General features: G+C 34.7%; 1 protein-coding gene across 1 annotated transcript in view; it reads right to left on the reverse strand.

The window, feature by feature from the left end:
* Positions 1-6,779: 6,779 nt before the first annotated feature.
* Positions 6,780-26,507, reverse strand: part of LOC141539663 (rho GTPase-activating protein 29-like) — a 75,298-nt gene continuing 55,570 nt past the window's right edge. Inside the window, exons 14-22 of the mRNA XM_074262741.1 lie at positions 25,918-26,036; positions 21,450-21,548; positions 19,571-19,731; positions 15,660-15,848; positions 15,267-15,404; positions 13,244-13,455; positions 12,585-12,852; positions 12,339-12,447; positions 6,780-9,005 (exon numbers count right to left, since the gene is read on the reverse strand). Coding sequence (XP_074118842.1) covers positions 8,155-9,005; positions 12,339-12,447; positions 12,585-12,852; positions 13,244-13,455; positions 15,267-15,404; positions 15,660-15,848; positions 19,571-19,731; positions 21,450-21,548; positions 25,918-26,036 — 2,146 coding nt within the window. The 3' untranslated portion in view covers positions 6,780-8,154. The remainder of the gene's footprint in view (positions 9,006-12,338; positions 12,448-12,584; positions 12,853-13,243; positions 13,456-15,266; positions 15,405-15,659; positions 15,849-19,570; positions 19,732-21,449; positions 21,549-25,917; positions 26,037-26,507) is intronic.

A 26,507-nucleotide genomic window follows, 5' to 3' on the forward strand; every position in this document is an offset into this window, starting at 1 on the left:
TAGCATAAATGTAATTCAGGATAAAAACAATACAAGACATGAATATATAAGACCAATTAGGAGACAAAGATGTCATTTAGAGACTGGAGAGAGTGCAAAATAACCATGTAATTGGAGTGTAATTAGGAAAAATAGTTGTGGATATTCTACATATTGCTGGTGAGGAATACTCCAACTATTTTTAGAACAAATATTATGAATTCCTTCAAATTTTTAAAATAAAAAAAATTAGTCTGTGAAAAATTATATGTAAAAATGGGTGTTTTTTCAAAGAAAAAATTTGATTCTCTCCTGATTCCCCCTGGTTTTAATTGATTACAATTAAACATATAAAAAGAAAGTTATATAAAATACAATTCCATTAAAACTTTTTTATTTTTCCTATATAAATTTTTTTGGAGGGGCACCAAGATAAAAGATACATGAGTATCCTAGCTAATTGTTTCAATTTTTAATACTTAAATTATCATTAAAGATCCTGTGCCTCTGTCAAACTCAAGATGATAAGATTAAAAGCATTCTGTTACAATCTCTGTAACAGAAATCTATTTTCTTTTCAGGTTTGTCATAGAGAACATTGATTTAGGAAGGCTTTGAAAGGTCAGTGACAGCTAGGTCTTGGTCTTATAATATAAATACAAATAATTAGAGCCTGACAAAGGGCAACATTATCACCTAGTAAGAGTGGGATTATAGTATGTCATGCACATGCATACTTACATATACCTTTACACACATATAGGGGACATCTACATGTATATAAAAATAAACCTGTCTGACCAATATGTAAAAAGAAAACAAATCCCACAGCCTTTTTTTTTTTTTAATTAATGAGAACATTTCTGAAAAGCTTCTGAGAAAACAGTTTCTCAAAAGCAGAAAGTAAGTAGATTTCTTTAATCATTAATCTTTTACTGTGTCAGCTTTCTGATTAAGTACTGCTGCATAAATATGTGATAGACATATTCTAATAATGTGGACACTAGCTTTTCCCTTAATTGTTTCTGAATTCTTTTAAAGCTATTAAAGTTAGAAAGCACATCAGACAATACGATCAATACCACTGGCAGTAATTCTAATAAGACTTAATACTATATAAAAACTATTTTGTTCTTGACTAATAGGTTCCCTGGTGACAGCACTTAATTACTGTCATTTCTTGGCAGCAGGAAGTAGGCTGCACTAGTTTCTATATTAGTATATTAAGCAAAGCAAGGAACATATAGTTCTTAGTATGTAGAAGGAGGAGCAAGAAACCTACATTAAATTTTCTACTAAGACTGTTAATTTCGCAGTTCATAGTATTTTTTCTTAAAAGAGCTAAAACTGATGGGCCAAACTATGGTAGACTATAGAAAGACAACTGAGTCCTAGTCATTTTTTAAGGTAGGTAATAATTGTCAAAAGTAAAATCCATACTAAATTGTAATAATTAAAGTGATATGGCATTCAATTGAGGTCCAACATCAATTGACTTATTTAAACAAGATGACATCAATAAATAGGAAATCGATAAAAGAAAAAAAAATCCCCATTTCCTGAGGAATGTTAATTGGTAGAAATCAATGGCCAACAATGAGAAGGTCAAAAGAATATAGGGACTGCCTCTGCCAGCAACTACTTATCCTTTTTGTCAAACAGTGAAACATAGCAGTCATGGAAAATATTGGTTTAGAATAGGAAGTTGTTTGTACTATCTTGTAGAAAAGAAGACAGAAAATTGAAGATCATCATCCCATAAAGCCCTGAAAGGAAAAGCCTATTTATAGATAGTTCAGGGAAAGAAAACAAATCATTCCATGAGGCTGAAAATGGAAGGATAACAGGTAGAAAAATGTATCAAGATTTCTATAACCAACTATTCTTCCATCTGTGGGTTGGATCTACTACATGTGGATTATTCATCAAAGTTCCTGATGTTCTGCCTAAGAAAGTGGAAATAGCACTCAACAAAACAAAAATGGGAAGAACCACTAGTCTAAGCAGATAGATCATCTTGTGTGTTTGGAGATGAAATTTTGAGGACATGGAGAGACGGATTCTTAAGATATGCTTCATTTTGGGTCTATTTTATCTTAGGAAAATTAGAAATACCCTTAAAGTAACTCACCTTATTTCCTCAACAGAGAAAGAAAGAATAGTAACTTAACTATGATCATTCAACTTAAGTATTCTAGCTAATTGTTTGAATTTTTGATATTTAAATCATTAAGGATCCACCCTATGCTTCTCTCAGACCCCAAATGGTTCTGGTACAATCCCAGAATCAAAAATGATTTGCCATGGAGTCACCAACAAACCTCTATTGCTAACTGTGCTAACTTCATCTCTTCTACATATAATACTTCCTGGCTCACTAAGAGTAAGCCAACTTCAAATCTAATTGCCCTCCTAACTTGATTTAGATTTCAGGTATCTAACTTTGTGAACCTTTCTTATACCCTCATATACTATGGTTGCATATTAAATAAATAGCATCATCACCTCTAGGGTTGTCTCTCTTTCTTGGGAATAAATTATAGAGTCATAGAGGCCAGAAAGTTGTCTTCAATCACAACCAGAGTCTCTGTATGTGTCTGCTGGGGCTTAGGAGCAAATATTTAGGAAGGAGGTGGGGTACAGATACCAAAGCATACAAAACAATACTCCTTCACAGTCAAAAAAATGCAACATAGCTGTCTTAGAATCTGATTTATCTTCTGATTCTAGAGGTTCATGAATACCTGTCTTCCAGTATACTATCTTCTTCTACTACTCAATTTTTAATGCAAATCAGAAGTATATTCTTGTATAAAATAATAGTAACATAAGTTCTAAATGGATACATGAGCAAAATATAGAGACACATTGTAAACAAATTTGAGCATCAAGGAAATTACCTTTCAAATCTAAGGAGAGAAATAGAGTTCGTAACCAAATAGGACCAGAGAAGATCACAGAAGATAAAATGGGAAAGTTTAATTAGAAAAAAATTAATAAATATTTACACAAAGGTTAAAAAAGAGACAGTTACCTGGGGGGGAAAAGTAAATTTCTTTTATCAAGATTTGATATCCAAGATGCATAAGGTATGTATTCCAACTTATAAGAATCATTCCTTAATCAATAAACTGCCAAGGGATATGAAAAGGCAGTTCTCAAAAGAAGAAATCCAAGATACACATAGCCATATTAAAGTACCTCACACTCATAAGATCAGCAAAGTTGACAAAAATGGAAAATAACAAATGTTGGAAGGGTTTTGTTGTCATTATTTGGTCATGTCTGACTCTTCTCAATCTCATTTGGATTTTCTTGGCAAAGATGCTATAGTAGTTTGCCAAGATCCTTCTTCAACTCATTTTATAGATGAGTAAATGGAGGAAAATAGGGTTAAATGACTTAAGTCATATATCTAGTGAAGCCAGATTTGAACTCGGGAAGTTTTCTCCTGATTCCAGACCTGGTGTTCTATTCACTATACCATCTCAAAGTTAAGGGAATACTTTAATACACATTGGTGGTGCTGTGAATTGGTTGGGCCATTTTGGAAATTGGGTATTTGGAACAATTTGGAATAATGTTTCCAAAGTTGCTAGATTTTGTTTAGTATCTTTGGGAGCATCGTTTCTTTGACCCAGTAAAACTATCATTGGGTCTATATCCCAAAGAGATTAAATAATGAGGAAAAGAATCCATATGTACTATATATAATAATCAACTACGATGAAGCTTAATTGTCTACCTCTGGATAGAGCTGCTAAATAGATTCAGATTACAAATTGAAACTTATTATTTGGACATGGTGAATGAAGTAATTTGTTCTATGTATTTCTTACAAGTTTTCCCTCCTCCATCTCCACTATTCTATTTTTCTAAATAGGAGGAAGGCAGAAAACAAAATAGACATTTAAATTTTAAAAATGAAATAAAATATTGACTGTAAGATACAGCAGTGATACTAAAAATCAATGGAAGAGAAGTTCATAGATAAACAGGACAATACTAGAATAGCCATGCTAAATTTGAAATATGAAAAAAGTTTTTTCAAGGCAGTTGCGGTTAAGTGACTTGCATTAGGAAGTGTTAAATGTCTGAGGCCAGATTTGAATTCAAGTCTTCCTGACTCCAGAAGTAGTGCTCCATTTAGGTATTTTTTTTTTTTTTAAACCAAATGTACTTGTTGGTGGAACTGTGAATGAATCCCACCATTCTGGACAGCAAATTGGAACTATGCTCAGAAAGTTATCAAACTGTTCATACTTTTTGACCCAGCAGTGATATTACTGGGCTTATATCCCAAAGATATCTTAAAGAAAGGAAAGAGATCCACATGTGCAAAACTGTTTGTGGCAGCTCTCTTTGTAGTGGCAAGAAACTGGAAACTGAGTGGATGCCCATCAGTTGGAGAATGGCTGAATAAATTATGGTATATGAATGTTATGGAATATTATTGTTCTGTAAGAAATGACCAACAGGATGAATACAGAGAGGCCTGGAGAGATTTACATGAACTGATGCGGAGTGAAATAAGCAGAAGATCATTGTACAACAAGACTATACAATGATCGATTCTGATGTACATGGCTCTCTTCAACAATGAATTCCAGTTCCAATTGTTCAGTAATGAAGAGAACCATAGCATTTTCACTCTTTCTGTTATTGTCAAGTTTTTTTTTCTTTCTAGATACAATTTTTCTTGTGGAACAAGATAACTGTATAAATATGTATTATATATATTGCATTTAACATATATTTAACATATTTAGCATGTATTGGACTACTTGCCATCTAGAGGAGAGGGTGGGGGGAAGGAGGGGAAAATTTGTAATAGAAGATTTTGCAAGGGTCAATGTTGAAAAACTTACCCATGAATATATTTTGTAAATAAAAAAAGCTATAATAAAAAAGAAAAGAAAAAACAAATGTACAAAGTAAAGATCCATGGTTTCACATGAAAGTTTTTTTCCAGGTTTTTTGTTTTTTTGTTTTTTGCATGGGAAAAACATTAAAATTGCTGAAAAAATTCAAATGTGATTTGAATGGTAAATAATTATCTAATCAAAGAAAAAAGAGTAAGCAAACATTTCTTTTGAACAAGGACTTCAATATAACTGATGATTAAATATTTAAAATTGACACTGCAAGACAAATATTAAGCAATGCAAATCTAGATGAAGTATAGTTTTTTAAAAAAAATTGAGTAGTCACAAAATATGTGAAGCAGCTTTCTCTAACAAAACTTTGATTATTGTAAGCAAAACTAAATTTGTATGTATTGATCTTCTAGAAACTTTAATGCTCACATTTAGCAAATTGGAAAAGAGGAAAAAAAGGTAACAGTCAAAGTTGGAGCGGTTGTGGAAAGACAGGTATATCAAAGTATTGTTGGTAGAGCTGTGAATTGTTAAAACCATTTCGAAAAGTAATTTTGAATTACAGGCATTTCTATGACAAACTTTTTTCTCTGAGATCATTAATTCACTACCAACATTTGGATTCTTTCTCCTTCCAGTTTCTCATAAGGCAATAGAAATGGCAATAGAAAGAATTAGACTAGATCAATTATCTCTATCCAGAAGAATATAGTGTCAAGACAATTTTGAAGATGCTAAGAGATTGATTCTCAAGATATCCTTCAATTTGTTAGTTCACATGATGAAGCAATTTCAAATGCCTATAAATTCATTCACCTTGATTTCCAGAACAGAAAAAGCAAAATAGATAATTAGCTATAACCTACCTCTAATATAATAAGTATGCATAATATTTCTCCCATGAGGCTTTCTGGTGGCTTTTGAATCTCTTTCTCTTTATAAGACTTCATCACCACCACCTTCTACTAAATGCTTTATCTGGTCTTGGCCTAGTGTTAATAAAGCAATTTTGAGGCTAATTGTCTCCATGTCATACCTCCATGATCAACCTTGTGTACACTACTGTGGATGGAATAGATAGCACCATTCCCTCACAAAATGCCTCTGTGTTTCAGGAAGGAAAAAATATTCAGAGAAAGCAGATGTAACTAACCCCAACCACGATACCTATAAACAAACCCTTGAAACTATTCTGCCAGAACTTATTTTGCATGTGGAGACAGAGGATGGAGATGAAGATAGTAAAAGCAAAGGTACCAAGGATTGAAATTCCTTTCACAAAATACAACTTCTGATCTGCAACAGCTTCTAGTGGCTACCAACAATGGTTTTCTTATATATTAATGATAGCTCCCTCCAAAACTCTTACCTGATTTTCAGACCAGTTTCAAGCCATGTTCATCAATTTGACTAAAATACATTTTCTAGGGCCAGTTTTCTTCATTTTTCAGGGTCCAGACATAATATGGTATTTTCTATTTTTCTGTATCATGGGGAATATTAGACTCTACAAAGACACTCAGAGGCCATGTATAATAGGAATAATAAAATACCTTTTAATACAAAATCAGAAATCGGTATGGCTTAAAAGATAAAGGGACTAGTGTCTTAGGGCAATGAAAACTTGGATGAGAAGCAGAGTCTGGGGGCAGATCATTTAACTTCTTGGTTTAAATAGCTACAAATAAGGTGCTAATCTATATCTCTGGTAGCAATTTCTATCTAGAACTGAACTCTCAAAATAAGATAAAATATCAGATTCAAATTAACAAAAATTTTTATAAACAAAAACTCCTTAATTTCTCCCCCATGTTATATTGCAGAAAGTCATGAATCCATTTAATGCAGTCCCTAAACCCCTAAGTTCAAAAGTGACAAGTCATCAAAATAGGTTAACTTTAAAAAAAACCATGAGTTTAAAAATAGGTTAAAAAGTTATATTTATTGTGTTTAGGTAACATGATTGCATAAACATCTAATATAAGGGGTATATCAGATGCATATACTAAATAAGGGCATTCTGTTTATTTTGACTCATATTCTGTACTCAAGTTTAGACAAACTGAGAAAAATACAACATAAACAGGAGAGATACTGACTTTATAAACTAGGAATTCTAGTACCATTCCCAATCCCAACAGGTCAATGCTGCTGCTCCAACATCTGAAGAGACTAGAAAGAATATGCCACAGAGGAAGTATTGCACTTAGCTTCACTTTCTGGAGATCATGCTTCTTCACCTTGGTGGCTTTGCTCTTCTCTGCTAGGCTACTCTCAAAAAGATCCTCCTAAAACAATGTCTGGGAGAAGTTATACCTCTCAATTATGTGGGACCATGCTTCTTCACTTTGATAATTTTCTGCCCTCCACCAAATACATACTATTATCCCTTCCACTTCTGCAGCTCACTAAGTGCATCTTCTTGGTACAATTAAAGTGACAAACATAAAAATTGACAACAAATGAAAACATAGGTATAAAAATACATATAATACAGTGACAAGCCAATTTGGCTATTATATAATCTATTAAGGAGAAAAACATGAAATTGCACAGATTGAAAAACAAACTTTTATAAAAAAAACACAAGAATTTAATTTGTCAGATTGTTGTAAAACCACATAATTTATACTAAGAAGTTTTCAGCTTCACATAGGGAAATACTATTTTCCCCCCATATGAATAAGCACTTAAGATCCACTTCAGAAACTGAAGCTTTCACAATTGCACCTAATTAGCTCAAGAACTGCATTTTATTGGATATATTTAAATAAAATATTAACAATTAACTAAACTAAAAAAAAGTCAACTTCATTTTGGTTCATTCTACCCTTCCAGCATAATTTTTAAAATAATGCCTATAAAAATTATTCAAATATGGCACAAAGTGGTCCCAATGAATACATACTCAACTTTTCCTTATTACCTTACTAAGAATAGACTTCTACAATATTCCTAGTATCCTTTCTCTCAACCAAAGGAAAAATAAAATGCAACATTTGGCAACCCTAGACAAACTGTGCTTCTCTTTGTTCTAAAAAATCCCCAAAGAAAACAACTTAGTAAAGTAAAAAAAAAAAAAAAAAGTCAACTTCATTTTAGTTCATAATACCCTTCCAGCATAACTTTAAAAATGATTATAAAAATAATTCAAATATGGCACAAAAATGGTCCCAATGAAGACACTCAAACTTTGCTTTTTACCCAACTATGAATAGACTTCCTACAACATTCCTATTATCCTATTTCTCAACCAAACAAACACTCCCCCGCCCTTGCCCATCAAGATTTGGCAATTCTACACAAATTGTGCTTCTCTTTGCTCCAAGTCTTGAATCCGTTTTGGTCTTAGTCTCTGGCACACCGGTTTCACATCAGATGGACGAAGTTCTTCGGAGCTAACTTTGAGCTGATTTACCTGCCGTCTAGGTGAATCTGAGTTGACAACAAAATTCACAGTATTTTCTTGATTGACACTAATAGGTGCTGCTGTATAAGTTTCTGAAAATCTTTCCTCATTTCCTTTTACCTTATTGTTAGGATGTGGTACATAAAATGTTCCTGGTGGGGGCTGCAGAGTTCTCCGTGCCCTGAAAGCAGGAAGAGGATGAGAATTTGAAGAGCATCCTTCTTCTATTATTCTAGGCACCGTGACTGGTACCCTGTCCGGCTGGCTGAGGTGCTTGGCACTGGATGGAGGGTTATCAGAGATGAGAGATAAAACACAAGTTGTACCACTGTCTGGTTCTTTGTTTTCCTGGAGTGTATTGGGCATGATAACTGCAGTCCTTGTATTCATATTATCATATTGTCTAACTTGTTTGTCCCAAGTTTTGGGGTCATAACAACAAAGTCTAGAGGATGAGTTAGGAAAAGATTTTGTTTCAGACATTTCTTCAGCGGTTGAACTCTTACCAAATTTGTCTGAAGTTACAGTTCTTATATTTTTGGAACTGTTCTCATTTAAAAAGTTTGAAAGGAGGAACTGATCTCCAGGCAGACTCACAGGTCTAACTGATGTCTTTATCCTTGGTGATCTCAAAGTTATTTGATTACATTTTATATTTGAATGATTGTCAGCTTCAAAATGATCTTTGTTCTTCAAGGGGTGGATTTCAGTCTCATCAAAAACTGAAGACATGGCATTTTCTGAAAGAAGTCATAACAGGACATTAATTTTCCATTTTCATACACTCTAAATATGAACATATTAAATTACAGGGATATCCAATTATGCTCAAAGAAAAAAAAAGATATATTCACAAATATCACATAAGCTTATTCCTGAAGAGAAAATACACAGGAAGAATGAACTTATTACTTCTCTTACCTGACACAATTTACCTTTTCTGGAAAACTGAACATTTATAAGGTTTCATTTCCTTGGGGAAAAAATATTGTAGGCTTTCTTACTACCTTTGTGTTTCAATTAAAAAAAATGCAGAATATATTTTAGTGACACACTATAAAAGTCCTTACACCAGACTGTGACTTGCTTAACCCACTTAATTCACTTCAGCTGTAATGAATTCTAACAGAATTTAATACTTTCCCCTTCTTTTTGCTTAAAACAGTAATGTTTAGATGGAATAATATAATTTCTTAATAATGTAACCATATATTACATAATTAGAGAAAGCAAGCAGGTATAGCAACAGTAAAATGTTCAAGAACTCCAGTACCTAGCAACTATGTGGTTATAAAAGTGATAAAAAGAGAGAACTGTGAAGATTTTGGTGCACTCCATCACTTGTTAATCAGTCTAATTCTTTTAGTGTCTGGCTGTTTAAACTTCTAAAAGACGAATTCTACAAATAGGAGTCACAATTTCTAGGAGAAAAGGAAGAGGAGATAGGAAAGACATAAGGTAGAAAAATATCAAAATCTCTACAAGTGGTACTGGAATGCAAGAGATAAAAGCGCAACAAAGATAATGGCAACAATGGTTACATTAAGAACAGTGAATTCTTCCCCATTCATTCTTAACAAAAATGGAATTTAACCACTGAGCTTAACATTCCAGACTGTCCTCCTCTGCCTCTCTCCTACCTACTACTGTGACTGCCACCACAACTACCACCCAGTACCCAAACCAACTACCACTACTACTACTAACAACTTCTACAATGACTACTACTACCATTGCTATTTCTACAGCTGACTACTATCACTACTAGTATCATTACTACAATTTTTACAGTTACTATATTATCCCCACTACACATTATGACTGCTACCACCATTCCCCCTCCTCCTACTGCTTCTACCCCTACCACCACCACTACTACTATTACAGCTATTGCTACTACCATTACTACTGCTATTGCTGCTACTACTGCTAATAACTTTTGTTAAGATTACTCTTGGGAGTTGCTCAGCTGGACATAAATTTCTTAAGAAGCAAACTCTAGAACCTGGGCTAGTGATCCCTTAGCTGTTCATCTTCTTCCTTTTCACCCCACTTCTTCATTCCAGCTCTGTCTTATATCTGTTCCTTTACTTCACACCTCAGCCACAAAAAGCAATTGTCCACTTCTCTAATTAAATCCTCTGGCTTTCCCCTGTATGACCACAATCTATTACAATTCTACCTTTCCTTATGGTCATCAGATAGATATTGGACATTTTAAGCTTGATGTCCTGGCAATATCTACTCAATTCATTATCTTTTGCATTAAACCCTTTCTTCCAAAACATCCTAATTTTTGTAGAGGCTCCACCATCCTTGCAGTGTTTCATGTCTGTAATCTCAGCATTATTTGGGCTCCTTTTCCTCCCATAAAAAATGAATTGCCAAATCTTGGCTCCTTATTCCAAATATCACTTGAATCTGGTTCCTTCTCTCTACTTGCAGCTAACACCTTAGTTTTATGTCCTTAATATCTTTCACCCAGAGAAGGCAATGGACTTCTCATTAGTCTCCCCTTTTTCTCCACTCCAATCTATGTCCTGAACTGTTGCCAAAGTGATTTTCTTTAATGACAGATCTTACCATGTGATCCCATTCCCCATCAATTGCAGCCCAACCCAATTTGCCTGAAGGATCAAATACAGACTTTCAGTGTTTAGCTTTGAAACCCCTGACCCCAACAGGACATTACACTTTCTATCATACATGTGTATCAGGCAGCAAAGGTTCACTTCTGTCAGTTTCCTCAACTGTAAATGGGATTAGTAATAGTACTGACCTGCCAGGGTCATGTTGATTGTGAAGCATGTGGAGAGCACCTGGCACATACAAGGTGCTACATAAATGCTCACTCTTCATATTCTTGTTACCATTCTGCCCCAGACAAACCAGCCCATTTCTCACGTGACACACCTATCTCTGGACCTTCCCAATGGCTGTCTCTCACAACTAGAAGGCCCTCCAAACTCCTTGTGATTGTACCTGGGAGACATTCTCTTCTTTTAAAGACTAGCTCAAGTGCCATTTTCCTGATTTTAAACATTAGTACTTTTGCTCTGACTCCTCAAACTTCCTGGTACTTAAAAGTACTTTGTCTATACCTCTAATGTTGCTTTACACTGTAAATCTCTGTAAAGTTACTATCTACCCCAGTGAGAATGTAAACTACATATGTAAGGACAGTTTATCCTTTATATGGTTAGTTATTACTTTTACATTTTGACTCTTCCCATTGTGCTTTTGATCTATCATAGGTCGGCATAAGAAACGCAAATTATTTGGGAATTTTAAGGAAGCCACAGACAATACAAACCTGAATATTATAATAAGGTATTTTAAATATCTCATTGTAAAAAAATCAGATTTTCCTGGCAAAAAGAAGGGCCAAAATTTTTATGCAGATTTTTCAGATCACAAGGTCACTGCACCCCTAAATTCCCGGTCATGTGGGAAGGACATTTGTATTCCCAGTGCCTCACATGTAACAAATACTTAAAAAAGTATTTATTGAAATGCTATAATTTATAAGACAGAAATATAACAGTAACAATATAGTTATTTATATAATGCTTTCAGGTTTGCAAAGGACTTTACAAGTATTTCATTTGAGTCTTACAATGACCTTGAGAGGTTAAGTGCTCAACTTATCCCCAATTACCCAAAGACACAATAGAAGCACAGAGAAGTAAAATTATTTGTCCGAGGACACAGCAGAATTTGTGTCTCAATCAGGATCTGAACTCAGGATTTCTGGATTTCAAGTCCAGCATTCTATGTGAAGGTGAGAGGAGAGCTGCTCTACCCTGTTCTGGTCATGCCCTGGATGGAGCCTGTTGGGGTTTTGGGAGCCCCAGGCAAGGAAGGACTTAGACCCAAACTCAAATTCTCCTCAATAAAAAGATCAAGATGGCAAAAACCATGAGTGACCCCTTTACGTCTTCTAGGAACAAATCTAAAATCACTTTTCTGGCAGTAAGAACACTCCTTATGATGTGCTCCCTTTCCAGTCTTCTTATATATTCCTTCCCACCATGGACACTACCATCCAGCCATAGTGTTTTGCAAATACTTACCTACTGAACATGCATCAGCTCCTTCTAGTGCATTTTTATTGTCATGTAGTCCTCCAAATGATGTGGCTGTTTCTGAAATTACACTCTCATTATGGGAAAGTGGGGTGCCCTGTTGATACAAGAGGATTTTTAAAAATAGGTTAAAAATGTAAATGTACACTATAGATGAAATGGGTCAAAGAGCTGAAATTCATTCATGCAAACTCCACAAGGCTCAGGCATAAGGCAACATTTGACACCACTCACTTCCTTTGAAGCCAAACATGACTCCAGCTTTTGGAGCTTGAAGGTGGGGCTTTCACTGGTAGAGGCTGAGAGTGGTAGCAAAGATACATCAAAAATCTTCTCATAATTAGCTATAAGAAGCTCCACAAATCGAGCCTGATGAGTGCAGTCCACCAGAGAGGAAAGGGAAACCTTAGCATCCGTCTGCTGAGGCCTGATCAGAGTCGGCCCAAATATTATCCCCAGATTACTGGCCGGCATCTTGTTTTCTTCAGACTTTTGGACCACCCTGAAGAGGAAAACAAATAGGGAAGGGGAACTGTCATATGTTTGTTAGACTTAGTTTTGACATTCTGGGAAAGATTTACAATGATGAAGCTGGATTCAGATATCCTTTTTCACCACCTCCTCAGGTACCAAAAATATACCAGTATGGTGTGTGTGTGTGTATATATATATATAGTATATATTATGGTGAGGAAGGGGAAGCAATTGTATTTTTCCCCCAAATGATTAGGTTAAAAAGGTGATCCTAAATCCATGATTATTTCTCCTACTTCAGGCTACTCCTCTGTAGGAACTGAAGTTAAAACAAAACATCCACTACACTACTTCCACAGAATATACAATAAAATAATTACTATTCACAAGGAAGATATTTCTTGAGGTAAAGCTCTTACCTATTAAGATGACCTATAAGATACTTAATAGTATTATAGTTTGGTCCTGGGAGTTTTTTAAGAAGAGCTTTGATTTTCTTCAGGATTTTATTTAGTTCAGCATCCACAGCTTCAGGGCCTCCCTGTTTTGAGTCTTCATTTACATTCTGGCTTTCTTTGGCAAGATCAATAAGGTCATCATAAAGGCGAAACAAAAATAATGGTTCTGGTAACTAAAAGGGAAAAAAAAACATATTAAGAATGTCAGCCTGCATATTACTCTATTTTTTTCCTTCTTGTTCATCATCATACCTTATTTGCTTAGTGTAGCATTTTAAAAATCTAATGGTAGTTTATTTTTCCAAATATGAATGCTTTTGCAAAATTTCGTGTTCCAAATTTTTCTCCCTTTCTTTCCACCTCAAGACGATGAGCAATCCTTTATAAGTTAAGCATGTGCAGTTCTTCTAAATATTTCCATTATCTGTCATTTTTCTTTAGCGAGATTAAAGCCAATTTCTGTTTTAACCCTAACTCATTCAACAAGCATTTAATGGACAAAATATTGGGCCAGATGCTGTGGGAATTAAAAAAAGGCTTTGATCTTTCAGGGCATCTTCTCTACTATAAGGATGCAAGGAGGGACAAGGGAATAACTAACTAATCTGGCTTCACAAAGGATTATAATAAATGGGGGAATGTACTAAGTGCCTTCTGAAAAAGGCAAAGGACTGGAAGAGTTAGGCTGCAAGTAGGAGGGGCATCCAAGTGGTGACTTGAAGGACAGATAGAATCTGAATAAACACAGTGAAGCCTCATCTCATTTTGGCTTTAAGAATTTATCTCATTGAGGTGTGTGAAGAATAGAAAAGTAAGCCTAGAGAACCTTATTGTGTAGAAACTGAAGAATGAGAGAGAACAGCTTTTCCAATGGAAATACTAATGGAATACACTGGGAAGCAGGGGATCAGGAAATACAACCTGGTTCTGCAACTAACATATCTTATTTAGCTAATTGAAAAACAAAATTCAAATTCCACAGGAGCCAATTAAGAGAAAATGCTTCCTCAAAACAGCATTATTTATCTTGTGCATAAAAGTTTCTTCTACCTATTGACTCACAGTCATTTTGAGCACTGTGGATTCTCTGGCTAAATAATAAAAATTACATTGGAAAATTAAAACACTATTAATAAAAATCATAAAAATTACAGTGAAATGTTGATTCTCTGAAGCTCCAAATACTGTAGATAATGCCAATTATCGTCTTTAAAATACTCAGTATAGCTTCCCTCACTGAATTATTTGCCTTTGCTGGGGAATTATTTTAGATATTCATATAGATCAAAAGATCTGGGAGGGAGAAGGAGGGAATAAGCATGAAGACCTATTTTGTGTCAGGCACTTTACTCACCTCTTTTGACAAAGATGATCTCATTTGATTCTCATAACTCTGGACAGTAAGTGCTATCATTATTATTCCCATCTTACAGTTAAGAAACTGAGGTAGGAAGAGATTAAGTAGTTTAACCAGAGTCACACAACTAAGTGTCTGAGGCTGGATTCAAATTAGATTTTCCTGACAATAGTCCCAGACACTCTAACCTCTGTAGCATCAACCATATCTAATCTAAGAATGATTTAGTTCAAGTCCTTCAGTTTGCTAAGGAGGAAACTGAAGCCTATAAAGGTAAAATAATTTGGCCGTTGTCCCAGCCAAAGAAAGCAGTGGAGGCAGAATCTGATTACAATGATAGTTCAATGACAATCTTGATTCCAGATCCTCTGATTCAAGTTTCCTAGGAATCATTTATTCTTAATTGCTGGAAGTTCTTGTAATTCACTGTTGTTGATGAGCTAGGCTGGTGACTTTCAAGTGCTCAATGTTATTTTGTATAGACAATATATTGTAGCAGCAAAAAGTGATTCCAGTGTTAAAGAGTTATTGTAAGGAACATTAAAAGAATAGTTTCCCCAATAGATAACAAGGACAAACAGATTCTTACTTCGATTTCACAGCAAATGTCAAGAAACGTTTCTTTACCTTACGAAGATATAACTTAAGAACATTGCTGATATCATGTTCACAGAGTCCTGACAATTCTACTAAATCTTTTCCATTTTCAAAGGATTGACAGAGTTTTTCCACTCTTAATTTAACACCATTCATACGGTAGATGCCCTTAAAAGAGAGGGAAAGAACAAGTAAAAAAAATTCCTTTAGTACAAGAACTTCAATGTGATGATTTCATCAGGAAATAAATATTTCAAAATGACCCTTTAGAAAAGAGATACTATTAGAAAATGGAATAGTGATAACATTTGAAAATAGTTTTCTCTTTAAAAATCTTTTCAATACTTACTAAATCTTTTCAATGCTTACTAAACACCAAAATATATTATGGTTTAAAATTTAAAATAAAGTTATAATATATACCTTCACATGTAAGGCTCGCTTTTCGATTTCTGATGTACATTTTTTAATGATGAAGGGGATGCCATCAGGGGAATTTTTAGCAGCTAGATCAAATTCTCCACCAAACAGATGCAATTTTCCATGAAGTCTCTGGTGCCCACATTGGATTGTTAATGTTTCCAAACATGTTTTATGGCACACAAGGGAGCACTACAAGAAAGGAGGTTTCATAAAATGATGTATTAGAGTCCTATAAAATATGAACAAATGAAGAAATAAAAACTAAACAATCTACAAACACTGAATTACCTATGAGGTCTTTGTTCCATAATTGAAGATGTAGTACAAATACTTAATCATATAAATTTGCCACTCTTACTGTAGGGATCAGAAATGTACTAAGGGATAAGGAAAATCCCCCTAATGAAGCAGGTCAGTCTCTTCTCAAAAAGAGTTTCTTCCATGTACTTACTGAAAACTTAGGTGATGTACTCAGGATCACTGATTAAAATTGGGGGTGTGGATGGAGGTGGAGGTATGGGAGTGTCTCCAAGGTAATTGGAAACCATTTGGGCAAATTCATCTTTTAAAATGAATACTCCTTGCTCACCTGCTCCCCCACTGATACTTTCAGATGTTTCCCTTGCTACTATCACTAAAGTTTAAAAGTTCATTGCATTAATATGGTCTAGCTATCTTTTTCAAGTCATAATGACTATTCTGTCCTCAAGGATTCTTCTGCTCCCCAATTCCTGTCCTTATGCTATGGAACTTCAATATCAACTCTGAAACTCTCCCAAACTTCCTAATCTTTCAATGCCTAAATTTCTTGTATAGCTACTCATTTACTCCATTCTGCTACACCTAAGAATGGTTATATACTAGAAGGGGTCCTAATTCTTGAACCCAAAACTCAATACTTTCCTCAAGAAGAAAGTTTCCTATCATTCCATCTCTTCCTGCCTGTGCCTCACCACTCCTAAGCTTATTCTTCATATTCATGAAGAGCTCCAAATCCCTCTACTTTAGTATTTTCTTATGTAATTAATTGTTCATGACAATCAATTCCATACCATAATATTTTTGAATCTCTCACCTCCTTGGTCCTATGGCTGCTCCTCTAATACCAAACAACAGTCCTAGATTGCCTCTGGCCATCCATCTCCATTAATACTCCCAATGTATTGACAAACTGGAGGAAGACATATTTTATCCAACTTCAACTTGGGCCTTACTTCAGGCAAGCCAAATTCTTTAAACCTGTTTAACTGGTTTCATATCTCAAGCTATTACAAACATTCTCTTCTCTCTTCAAATCTTCTATAAACTACCTTGTTGTCCCAGTTTAAAGACCTTGCCTCATGCTAATTTACTGAAAAAACTAAGGTTACAGGGTATTAATTTTCCTTTTTCTTCATATCTTAGAACTCTTTTACACTATCCCCCAGTCTCTGAAAAAGCAGTGTTTCTCCTTGCCAGGGTTAACCACTCTACCTGTGCCCTTGATCCTGTTCATCCTACATTCTCCAGCAGACTGCTCTGTCGATCATTCCTCTTTTCTCACTATCCTCAACCTCTCTATCCACTATCTGTATTCCTTTCCCACAGTCTCTGAACAACAATTTCACCTCCCTCTTGGCCCCCTGTCACTTTCCAACCTTTAAAAAAACCCCATAAACTTCATCTCTTCAAGCTATCATTTAATCTCTCCTTGAAAAAGTTATTTACCATTCTTTGGTTTCTTTTTCTTCTCCTCTCATTTACTCAGCCCTTTGCAATCTAGTTCTGAATTCATCAATTGACTGAAAATTATTCTCTCCAACATGTGCAATGATCTCTTCACTGCTAAGTCTGGTGGCCTTTTCTCAGTTCTAAGCTGCCTTGACCTCTCTGCTACACTTGACACTATGACTCATTAGACTATGAGCCCCTTCTCATTTTTGGGTGTTCTCTTCCCTCTAAGGCTTTCACTCCCTCCTGGTTCTCCCACCAGCTGTCTGACCATTCCTTCTCAATCTCCTTTGCTACATCATTGATCCCATAATTATGAGTGCTCCCAAGCTTCCATCCTGGATCCTCTTTTCTTCTCCTATACTTTCTTGGTTGCCATCCATTCCCCCCTGGATATGACTTTCTGTGCAGATGACTTCCAAATCTCTGTATCCAGCCCAGTCTCTCCTGAACTTCACATATCACCAAAAGTTGGTTGGATGTTTTAACCTGCACGTGTGGGAGACTCAAACTGGATGGCCTGCAAAATTTTACACATGTCTAAAATAGAACCTTTTCTTTTCCCAATCCTCACTGCTTTCCCAACCTCTCTACTGATTATGTTCCTAGTCCCACAAGCCCACATCCACACTCCCATCCTCCAAGTCCAGTCATCTGTCACTCCTTGTCATTGCTACCTTCATAACATATTTTCTACATGCGACCTTTTCATGCTGACACTTTCACCACCTTGGAGCAGGTCCTCTTCACCTAATGTTGGGCTACCACCTTCTGGTGGTGACCCCCATTCCAAATCATCCTCTTTTATGACTCAGCGACCAAAGTGACCTTCAAGCCCATTTCTAACCAGGACATCTCCCTATATTTCCAGAACCAAACAGAAAATCCTCCATCCTTTTAAAGGACAACTAAATAACCTGTTCCCCACTTACCTTTCCTGCTGTCTTACACTGTACCCTTCTCCTATTCTGCTCTCCCATGACACTGGACTCTTTCACATTCCTCCCATAAGACACTCCATCAACTAACTCGCTCCCTCCATATCTCTGCCTCCAGGTCCTCTGGCTTCCTTTAAATCTCAGCAAAAGATGCACCTTCTGCCAAGTTTTTCTCGGCTCTCCCCAATCTCAGGGCCTCCCCTCTGAGACAACACTGACTTGTCCTGTGTGAATCTTACTTGTATTGTTTGCATGTTGCAGCACTGCTCTCTTGACTGAGAATTCCTTGAGCAAAAAGACTGTCATTTGCCTTTCTTTGTATCACAAGATTTAGCACAACTGGCACTGAGTAAGAACTTAATGAATGCTTGTTGACTGACTAAATGAGAAGTCTAATGGGAAAAATGTTGGAAACCCGGCTCTTCTTTTCCTTACAGAAATCCCCTGAATTCTGTGGCATAGTGAATAGAGTGCTAGGCCTGGAGTCAAGAAGATGCCTTCCTGTATTAAATCTGGCCTAGATATTTATTAGCTATGGGATCCCTGGGCGACTCCCTTCATCTTGCATGCCTCAGTTTCTTCCTCTGTTAAATGAGCTCAAAAATGCAATGAAAAACTATTCCTGTGTTTTTGCCAAGAAAATCCCAAATAGGGTCATGAAAGTCAACCAAGACAATAAGATGACTGAACAACAACAAAAACAAATAAAAGGAAATTACCAATTTGGAATGATTTGGGAAACAATGCATCATTTTCAAATTCCTAATATTTTCCTAAAAGAGTTTTTCCACAACATAAAGAATAATATGCCCTCTGAGAGATCATATATAGGGTAATAGAGATACACAGCAAGCATCAAAGGGTGCAATAACTATTTTAAAGAATTATATGCAAAGGATCTCATCAAGAGCAGTTATTACTAGTAAAGAAGGCAAATTAAGAAGAACAGAGAGAAGAGACAGAAAAGCTCTTGTGCTGTGGGTATCAAGAAATCAGGGAGGAGGAATACATATGAGAACAGAGATAATAATCACATGGAATAATGAGGAGGAAAGCATTATAATCCAAACTAGAGAAGAGAGAACCCACAATGTTGTAATCATGGATCAAATCCACTGAATTACTGAAATGTTTTATATTGCTCAGTAATTATTCAGCAATGAACAACTGAAAAATTATGAAAAATAATGAGAAATTATTATAGTAACTCTTTTAAAAAATTAAACAAAAACAAAAGTTATATTATTTTCTCATATTTCTTACCTCCACACACTCTGCCCCTTGGAATATAACTAAGTTGTCACATTCCTTACATTTGGATGGAGTCCTTAGTTTCCGAAACTTGTGGCTAAGAGCAGCTTTTGATTTAATCACATTTCGAAATGGCCCAGGGGAACTAATTTCAGCTAAATGTTCACTTAAGGCTAGAAAGAAAAATTAAATGCTTGATTAGTATTTTTTATTTGACATCAAAATATCCCATTGCTCAAAATTAATCTTTTAAAAATAATGGTAATATTACAACATGCAATTAATTTAGATTAACAATAGAAGACATTAAAACAAGCAACAAAATTAAGAATCCTTACTAGTTCATTTGCAAAAGTATTTCTAATTTTATCATGGGAGAACAGTTTTCTATATTTAAAAAAATCATTAAACTACAATTATGGTTGTCTTTAAAGCAGTATTTATAAGAATGGACAAAAAGCACATGATTGATCCTAAAGAACTTTTTGATGATCTTAATCTCTTGGCAATTTTCAATATTTTTGACAAAATAGCACTATCATATGTATGTTTAAAATATCATCTGATGGATTTACTAAAAAAATTTTAATCCACACTAACTTAATAATTTTAAAATAAAATCAACTAAAATATTAAAATTTTTAATCAGGAATTCAGTCTTGCTGATTTATCGTAGGCTCTTCAAATCAACACATACACACTGAATCCTACTTGTAACATTGGCTTTCCAAGAGAACACAAATCATCGCTTCTCAGAGTTTAATTATCTTTTCCTTCTGTTTCAGTTTAAGGGATATGTTTATTCTTATTTTTAGAAAAAGCAAGCCAAGCTCCTTCAAGCAAAGGTCACAGTGTCACCATTTTCATCATCATTAAACCCAGGATCTATTGTAGGCTCAATTAGGCAGACTCATTAACTTACTTTAAGGACAGGAACTTTCTGACCTATATGAATGTATGAAACTAAAAATAGAAACTATTTTGGAGTCAGAGTACCCAGGGTCAAATACTACCTCTGTTAATACTGTGTCATCTTATGTAGGATTCTTTTCCCCCTCTAAGTTTCATTTTCTTTACTATTTAATTAAATTATCTCTAAGGTTCTTTCCATCTCCAGTAATTCCTAATGCTCTAGAAATATCTAAAATCATCTTTTTAAACTGATGTCAAAGCAGGTTTGGTCCTGAGGTTGTAATGTGTTCAATCAAATGAATAGATACTAAATAAACTTGGTCACAAAATGACTACTTTCCTTCAATTTTCTTTAATTTTCATGTCTGTTTTAATTTCTTCACCAGGAATCACAATTAATTGCACAGAATAATTTTCCATTGCATAGGACTGCTTTTACTCTTAAATGCTATACATTATTAGTTTGATGAAAACAGAATTTCTGGTCTATCATTATATACATCATGTAGTAATTATTTCTGCAAAATATTCTTTTGTTTATTTAGTTAAAATACTTGTCAAGACACATTTGGATTCTAGTTATAACATTATTTTAAAATCATCATTGCCTAATTAAAAGTAGTGTGTAAGGACAATGAAAAGTCGCCTACCCTTGAGATTTGTAAACCTAGCTCCATCACTTACTAGTGTGACCTTGCAAGTCATAGCTTTAGTGACTCTTACATTTCCTCACCCCTATAATGTGGACAATGTTCTAGATGCCACCTATACCACCTAATAGGGATACTCTGAAGAAAACTTTCTGTAAAGTATAAAATACCTTTGTAAATGTAAACTTTTGAAATTATTATTTGGTATAAACAGCCAAATAAATACCACTTTCCTATTAAGAATTCAAATCTTATTTATTATTATACACTGTGGCTATAAGTCATCTGACTAACTAAACATGGGTCAAATAAAATATAATGTACAGTACCAATCTCAGAAGGAGATGGTGGTTCTCTTTCATTGAGCTCATCAGCAGAAGACATAGTCCCCATTGATGGTGTACGAGGAAGCCTGCGTTTAAATGCTCCTATAGGAAGATAGAAATAGTAAAACTACTTGCATAGGCAATTACAAATATTTTTCACTTGAGCAATAAAGATTTCATTTTATAAAGGACAATTTTTTTTGAGAGAGAGGAGGAGACGGGGAGAGAGAGAGACAGACAGACAGACAATGGTTATAATTCTGGGCTTAGAATTAGGAAGAATTAAAATGAGTTTTGCCACTGACCAGTCTAGGGCAAGGTAATTTCTTTTGAGTCTAGTATTCCAAAGGAATGATGATGAGATGTAGCTCCCTATTGTAACATGAGAGATATTATACTACAGATATAGAAAAGAGGAATATATTGTTCTATAAGTCTGTTTGCCTCTAATTGTACTTCTTTGTTATGAGGAAGTTAGTTGTTTAAAGATTAAACAAATCTATAAAATGTGAATAACAGTATCTACCAATATCCCACAGTTGGTTATGAGGATCAACTGAAATAAAAGATATAAAGTGCTTTGGAAAACTAAAAGTATTATGTAAGTGATAGTTATTCTAATTAAATAATGAGGGTTTAAAAATATATATTTCAAATACAAAACTGATTTTGAAAAGGAGTTGGGTATGGGATGGAACATGAAGGAAACTTGCAGAAGGCTATATGGATAAGAACCTGTAACTAGATAATTAAATATTTATTCATTAGCTCCACAGCAATCTTTCTATCATCCCCTTAATGAGATTTGGTATCCTTTCTTGACAAAACTAGAGATTTGACCCCAGGAAGTCAGCTTGACTAAGGCATGAACAATTTGATTGAGAATGGAGCCAAATTCCTGGGACTAAACTGGAATCACCCTAGTTTTCCCAAGGTCTACTGATAGCAAAGATGCAGTTAATATCACCTAGGTTCACTTCTCTAGGTATCCCTAAGATTAGACTAATCTCTAGGAAAGGAAATAGCTATTATTCATATTGTTATCTAATCTTTTTCTATTGCTCAGTTTTCAAGCACATAGAAATCTGTACTATGGACACAAAATATTTTTCTCCCCATCACTTAAAAGGCTTTAAAAATCAGAATTAACAATCCTCCTTTAATGCAGCACTTTCATTTTAAAATATTTTAGATTTATTATTAACATTTTCTTTTTAAATTTTAACATTCAAATTCTCTCCTTCCTCTCTCCTTCCTCATCTACTGAGAAGGCAAAAAAATTTATCAATTATACATGTGAAATCATGCAAAAAAAAAAAAAATATATATATAATTTGAAAAAGTGAGTAATTGATACTTTAATTTGCGCTCAGTTCATTAATTGTTTCTCTGGAAGTGGACAGCATTTTTTCCCCTCATGAGTCCTCTGGAATTGTCTTGGATCACAATCCTAATCCGAGTAACTCTTTCACAGTTGATGATAGTTACAGCATTCCTGTTATCATTCTCAGTGATTCAAGAACTGCATCAGAAACCGATGCAAAGTTCATATATGTCTTCCCATAATTTTCTGAATCACCTCTCCTCACTTTTGTCCTTTCCCATAGCACCACAGTAATCGATTCACAATCATATACCACAACTTGTATAGCCATTCCCTAAGAGATGAACATCCCTTAGATTTACAATTCTTTGCTACCACTAAAAGAACTGTTATACTTTTGTACAAATAAGTCCATTTCCTTATTCTTTTATCTTTTCAAGGCACAGAACTGTAATGGTATTTGGTCAAGGGCTATGCAGAGTTTTATAGCCCTTTGGCCCTAGCTCCACATTATTCTCCAAAAAGGTATGACCAGTTCACTACTCCACCAACAATTCATTAGTGTATATATTTTCCTTCATCCCCTCTTAGTATCTGTCATTTCTGATAGGTAGAATTTGAGTTGTTTTAATTTCTAATCAATAGTGATTTTTAGAACATTTTTTCATATGACTATAGACACCTTCAATTTCTTCTTCTGAAAACTGCCTGTTTAGATCCTATGACATTTATTAATTGGGGAATAGCCCTTTTTCAAAATGAACCTGACTCAGTTCTATATTCAGTATGTACTTGAGAAATAAGGTCTTTATCAGTACTTCAGTGTCTATGGTAATCTTTTACCATAATGTTGTTTCTCTAATTATTCCTTTAATGAAAACTAATTTTTTTATGTTTTGTCTGAAATTATAACTACTACCTCTACCTTATTTTTCTTCAAATTTTAGCTAAAGTATATTATATTCTGCTTCAGAGGTTAACCTAAACTCTAAGTATTTTTCAGTTTTAAGTATATTTCTTGTAAACAACATATTTAGATTCTGGTTTCTAATCCATTCTATCTACTTTCCCTTTAAGAAAAATTAATTTAAATGCTGCTAAATCATTTAATTATTAACATTAATTTGAAAAAAATCACTTTTCTTTTCAAAAGGCCATCTCTTGTATTAGATTAATAGAGAAAACCCACTTGGCCCATTCTAGTTGAGGTAACTCATCACATTTTTGCCTCTCCCAACAAGATCTGAGGTATGCTTTTCTGTTTGTTCTATAAACAGAAACTCTATTGAACTAGTCAACCCTACTGAAAACTACTCTTGTCCTTATTCCCTCATTAGTTTGGGACAACCTGGTCTTCAAGGAGAAGAAATCTAACCAGAGAGATGGCTTTCCTTGCCCAAGATAGCCGTAGACAGCTCAAGTCTTATAGACCTTGTTCTTAGCTTTAACTCCTTCCCCATTTCCTAATAAGAAGAGTTAGGAACTCAATCTGTCTCATTAAATGTACACCAATCAAGAGTTGTTTTTTTGCTTGTCAGGGGAGGAAGGAACACACCAGATTTAAGATTCCAGAAATTCCCTTATGGTTTTTGGTCACCCGAGAAGAGACCTCTGGCCTCAATTTATTATTTTCTAGCCTAATAGATAGGCTGATTCTTAGATAAATTAATATATAATATTGATTCTTCATATCCAGATCCTAGATCTCTCAGAATTTTATTTTTAACAGCATTATGGCTGGGCTTATCCCATTCAGTGTTATAGTTACTATATATTTCCTTCTATTTTTTTCTCCTCTCTTTTTTAATCCTATCTTTCCTCAAAAGTCTATCTGGCTTCTAACCAAGTCCTCCCTAATCTCTTTTATTACCTCCTCCCTCCTATCCTTCTTTTATCCATAAACTTGATATTATGTTCAATGTTTTTGTAGTCCAATAATTCTTAAATTATCTCTTCATCTATTTTTCAAAAGAGTTATTTTTCCAGTTTTATATTTCACATTTTCTTCTGTTCTTTCATTCTTTTATTTCTTGATGCCTCATGGAGTCATTAGCTTCCATTTGCTTAATTCTAATTTTTATTTTTATTTTTTTGCTGAGGAGTTAAGTGACTTGCCCAGGGCCACACAGCTACGAAGTGTTAAGTGTCTGAGACCGGATTTGAACTCAAGTACTCCTGACGTCAGGGCTGGTCCTCTATCCACTGCACCACCTAGCTGCCCCCCTAGTAATCTCTTCTTGACTAGTGATCTGACTCCTTTATTTTCTCTGGACTAAGAGCTTCTGAAGTTGCTACTACTGACATTATTGCTACCCCCACTCTGCTGCTCCATAATTTGATTTGAGTCATCATTTTAAAGTTGTTTGTAGGGGAATGCTGAGACAATTCTGTTGGATTGCTTCTCATCCATCCTTCCTGGCTCCACTCCATTTCCCAATATGACCATTTAAAATGGAGCACTGGTGTTTGGTGAGTGATAAGCTGTGTCCTGGTCCCTATGCCATCAGAATGGAAGATAGCAAGAAAATATACAATTAAAAGTGGCCTTTGGAGAAAATACACAATTAATGGTTGCCTTTGGATTACCACATTGATTACATTTTTTACTAAAATTCTTTACTAAAAAGGGCTGAAACAGCTTTACAAACAGCATGTGGAAGGTAATTAAATCCTGGAAATTATTCATGTGTGTCTTATGAAATTCAATTATAAAAAATTTCTTCCCAAAAGAAAATTCACAGTATTAGCATTTCTCCAGAGTTTAAAAAGGGAAGGGAAAGGCCCCAGTAATACTAATAGAAGCAAATACAAAAACCCTAAAAGGATAGGGATAACTCAGGAAGGAAGGTTAGGGGAAAAGCAGAACATCATCAAATATGGATCTCCTTAGTCTCATGAGTACAGATTGCTATTTGGGAGGAGTTCCTTAGAAAATTCCTACACATGCAAACTGTGACACCAGAAAAAAAAGTTAGAAAGGACATCTTAAGAACATTGCAGGAAGAGGAAAGAGAACACTGGATAAAAGTTATAATTTGGGATAAAAAATATCCAACAAAAATCAATAAAATCCATTGTTATGTCTTTTAAGTTTCATCAGTGTTTGTAACTCTACAACAAAAGTAACAAAGTAATGTATGCATGTACCTGGACTGCCAGAAGGAGAATCCATGGATCTTGATTCACTGCTTCCTCCAGCACTCTCTGTATCACTATACATTCCACCTTGGTTAATAACTGACCATGATCGACAAGGGGGCGGCCCTCTGGGGAAAAAAAAAAAACATAACAATAAACATATCCTGTCAATGGAGGGAAAATTCTATTATTTACTTTATACTCAATATTCCAAAAGCACACAATCTCAAAATGCAGTATTGTTATTATTGAATTTTTTTAAAAAAGACTTTAATTAAGAATTCACTTTAAGAACATAATATGACTTACATGCTACAGAAATCCAAAAATATTCCAGCACCATCACAATCTGATACCACTATATCTTTTAATTTATCTCAGATCACTCCTTTCCGCTATATACTCTTATGATCCAGTCAATCTAATCCATACTCTTCCTTCTTCCTTCTGTCCCTAATCAGTACTCTGACCTTTCCTGGAATGTCCTCCTTTCTCCTCTTCCCTTAATGAACAGTGCTTAAGAGTTTACCTTTAATGTGTTCTTTCTTGATGAAAACTCCCTAATTCCTACTTAGACTTGACATACAGGTTTCTTTGCA

Source organism: Sminthopsis crassicaudata, chromosome 4 (assembly GCF_048593235.1).
Source record: "Sminthopsis crassicaudata isolate SCR6 chromosome 4, ASM4859323v1, whole genome shotgun sequence".
Taxonomy (NCBI): domain Eukaryota; kingdom Metazoa; phylum Chordata; class Mammalia; order Dasyuromorphia; family Dasyuridae; genus Sminthopsis; species Sminthopsis crassicaudata.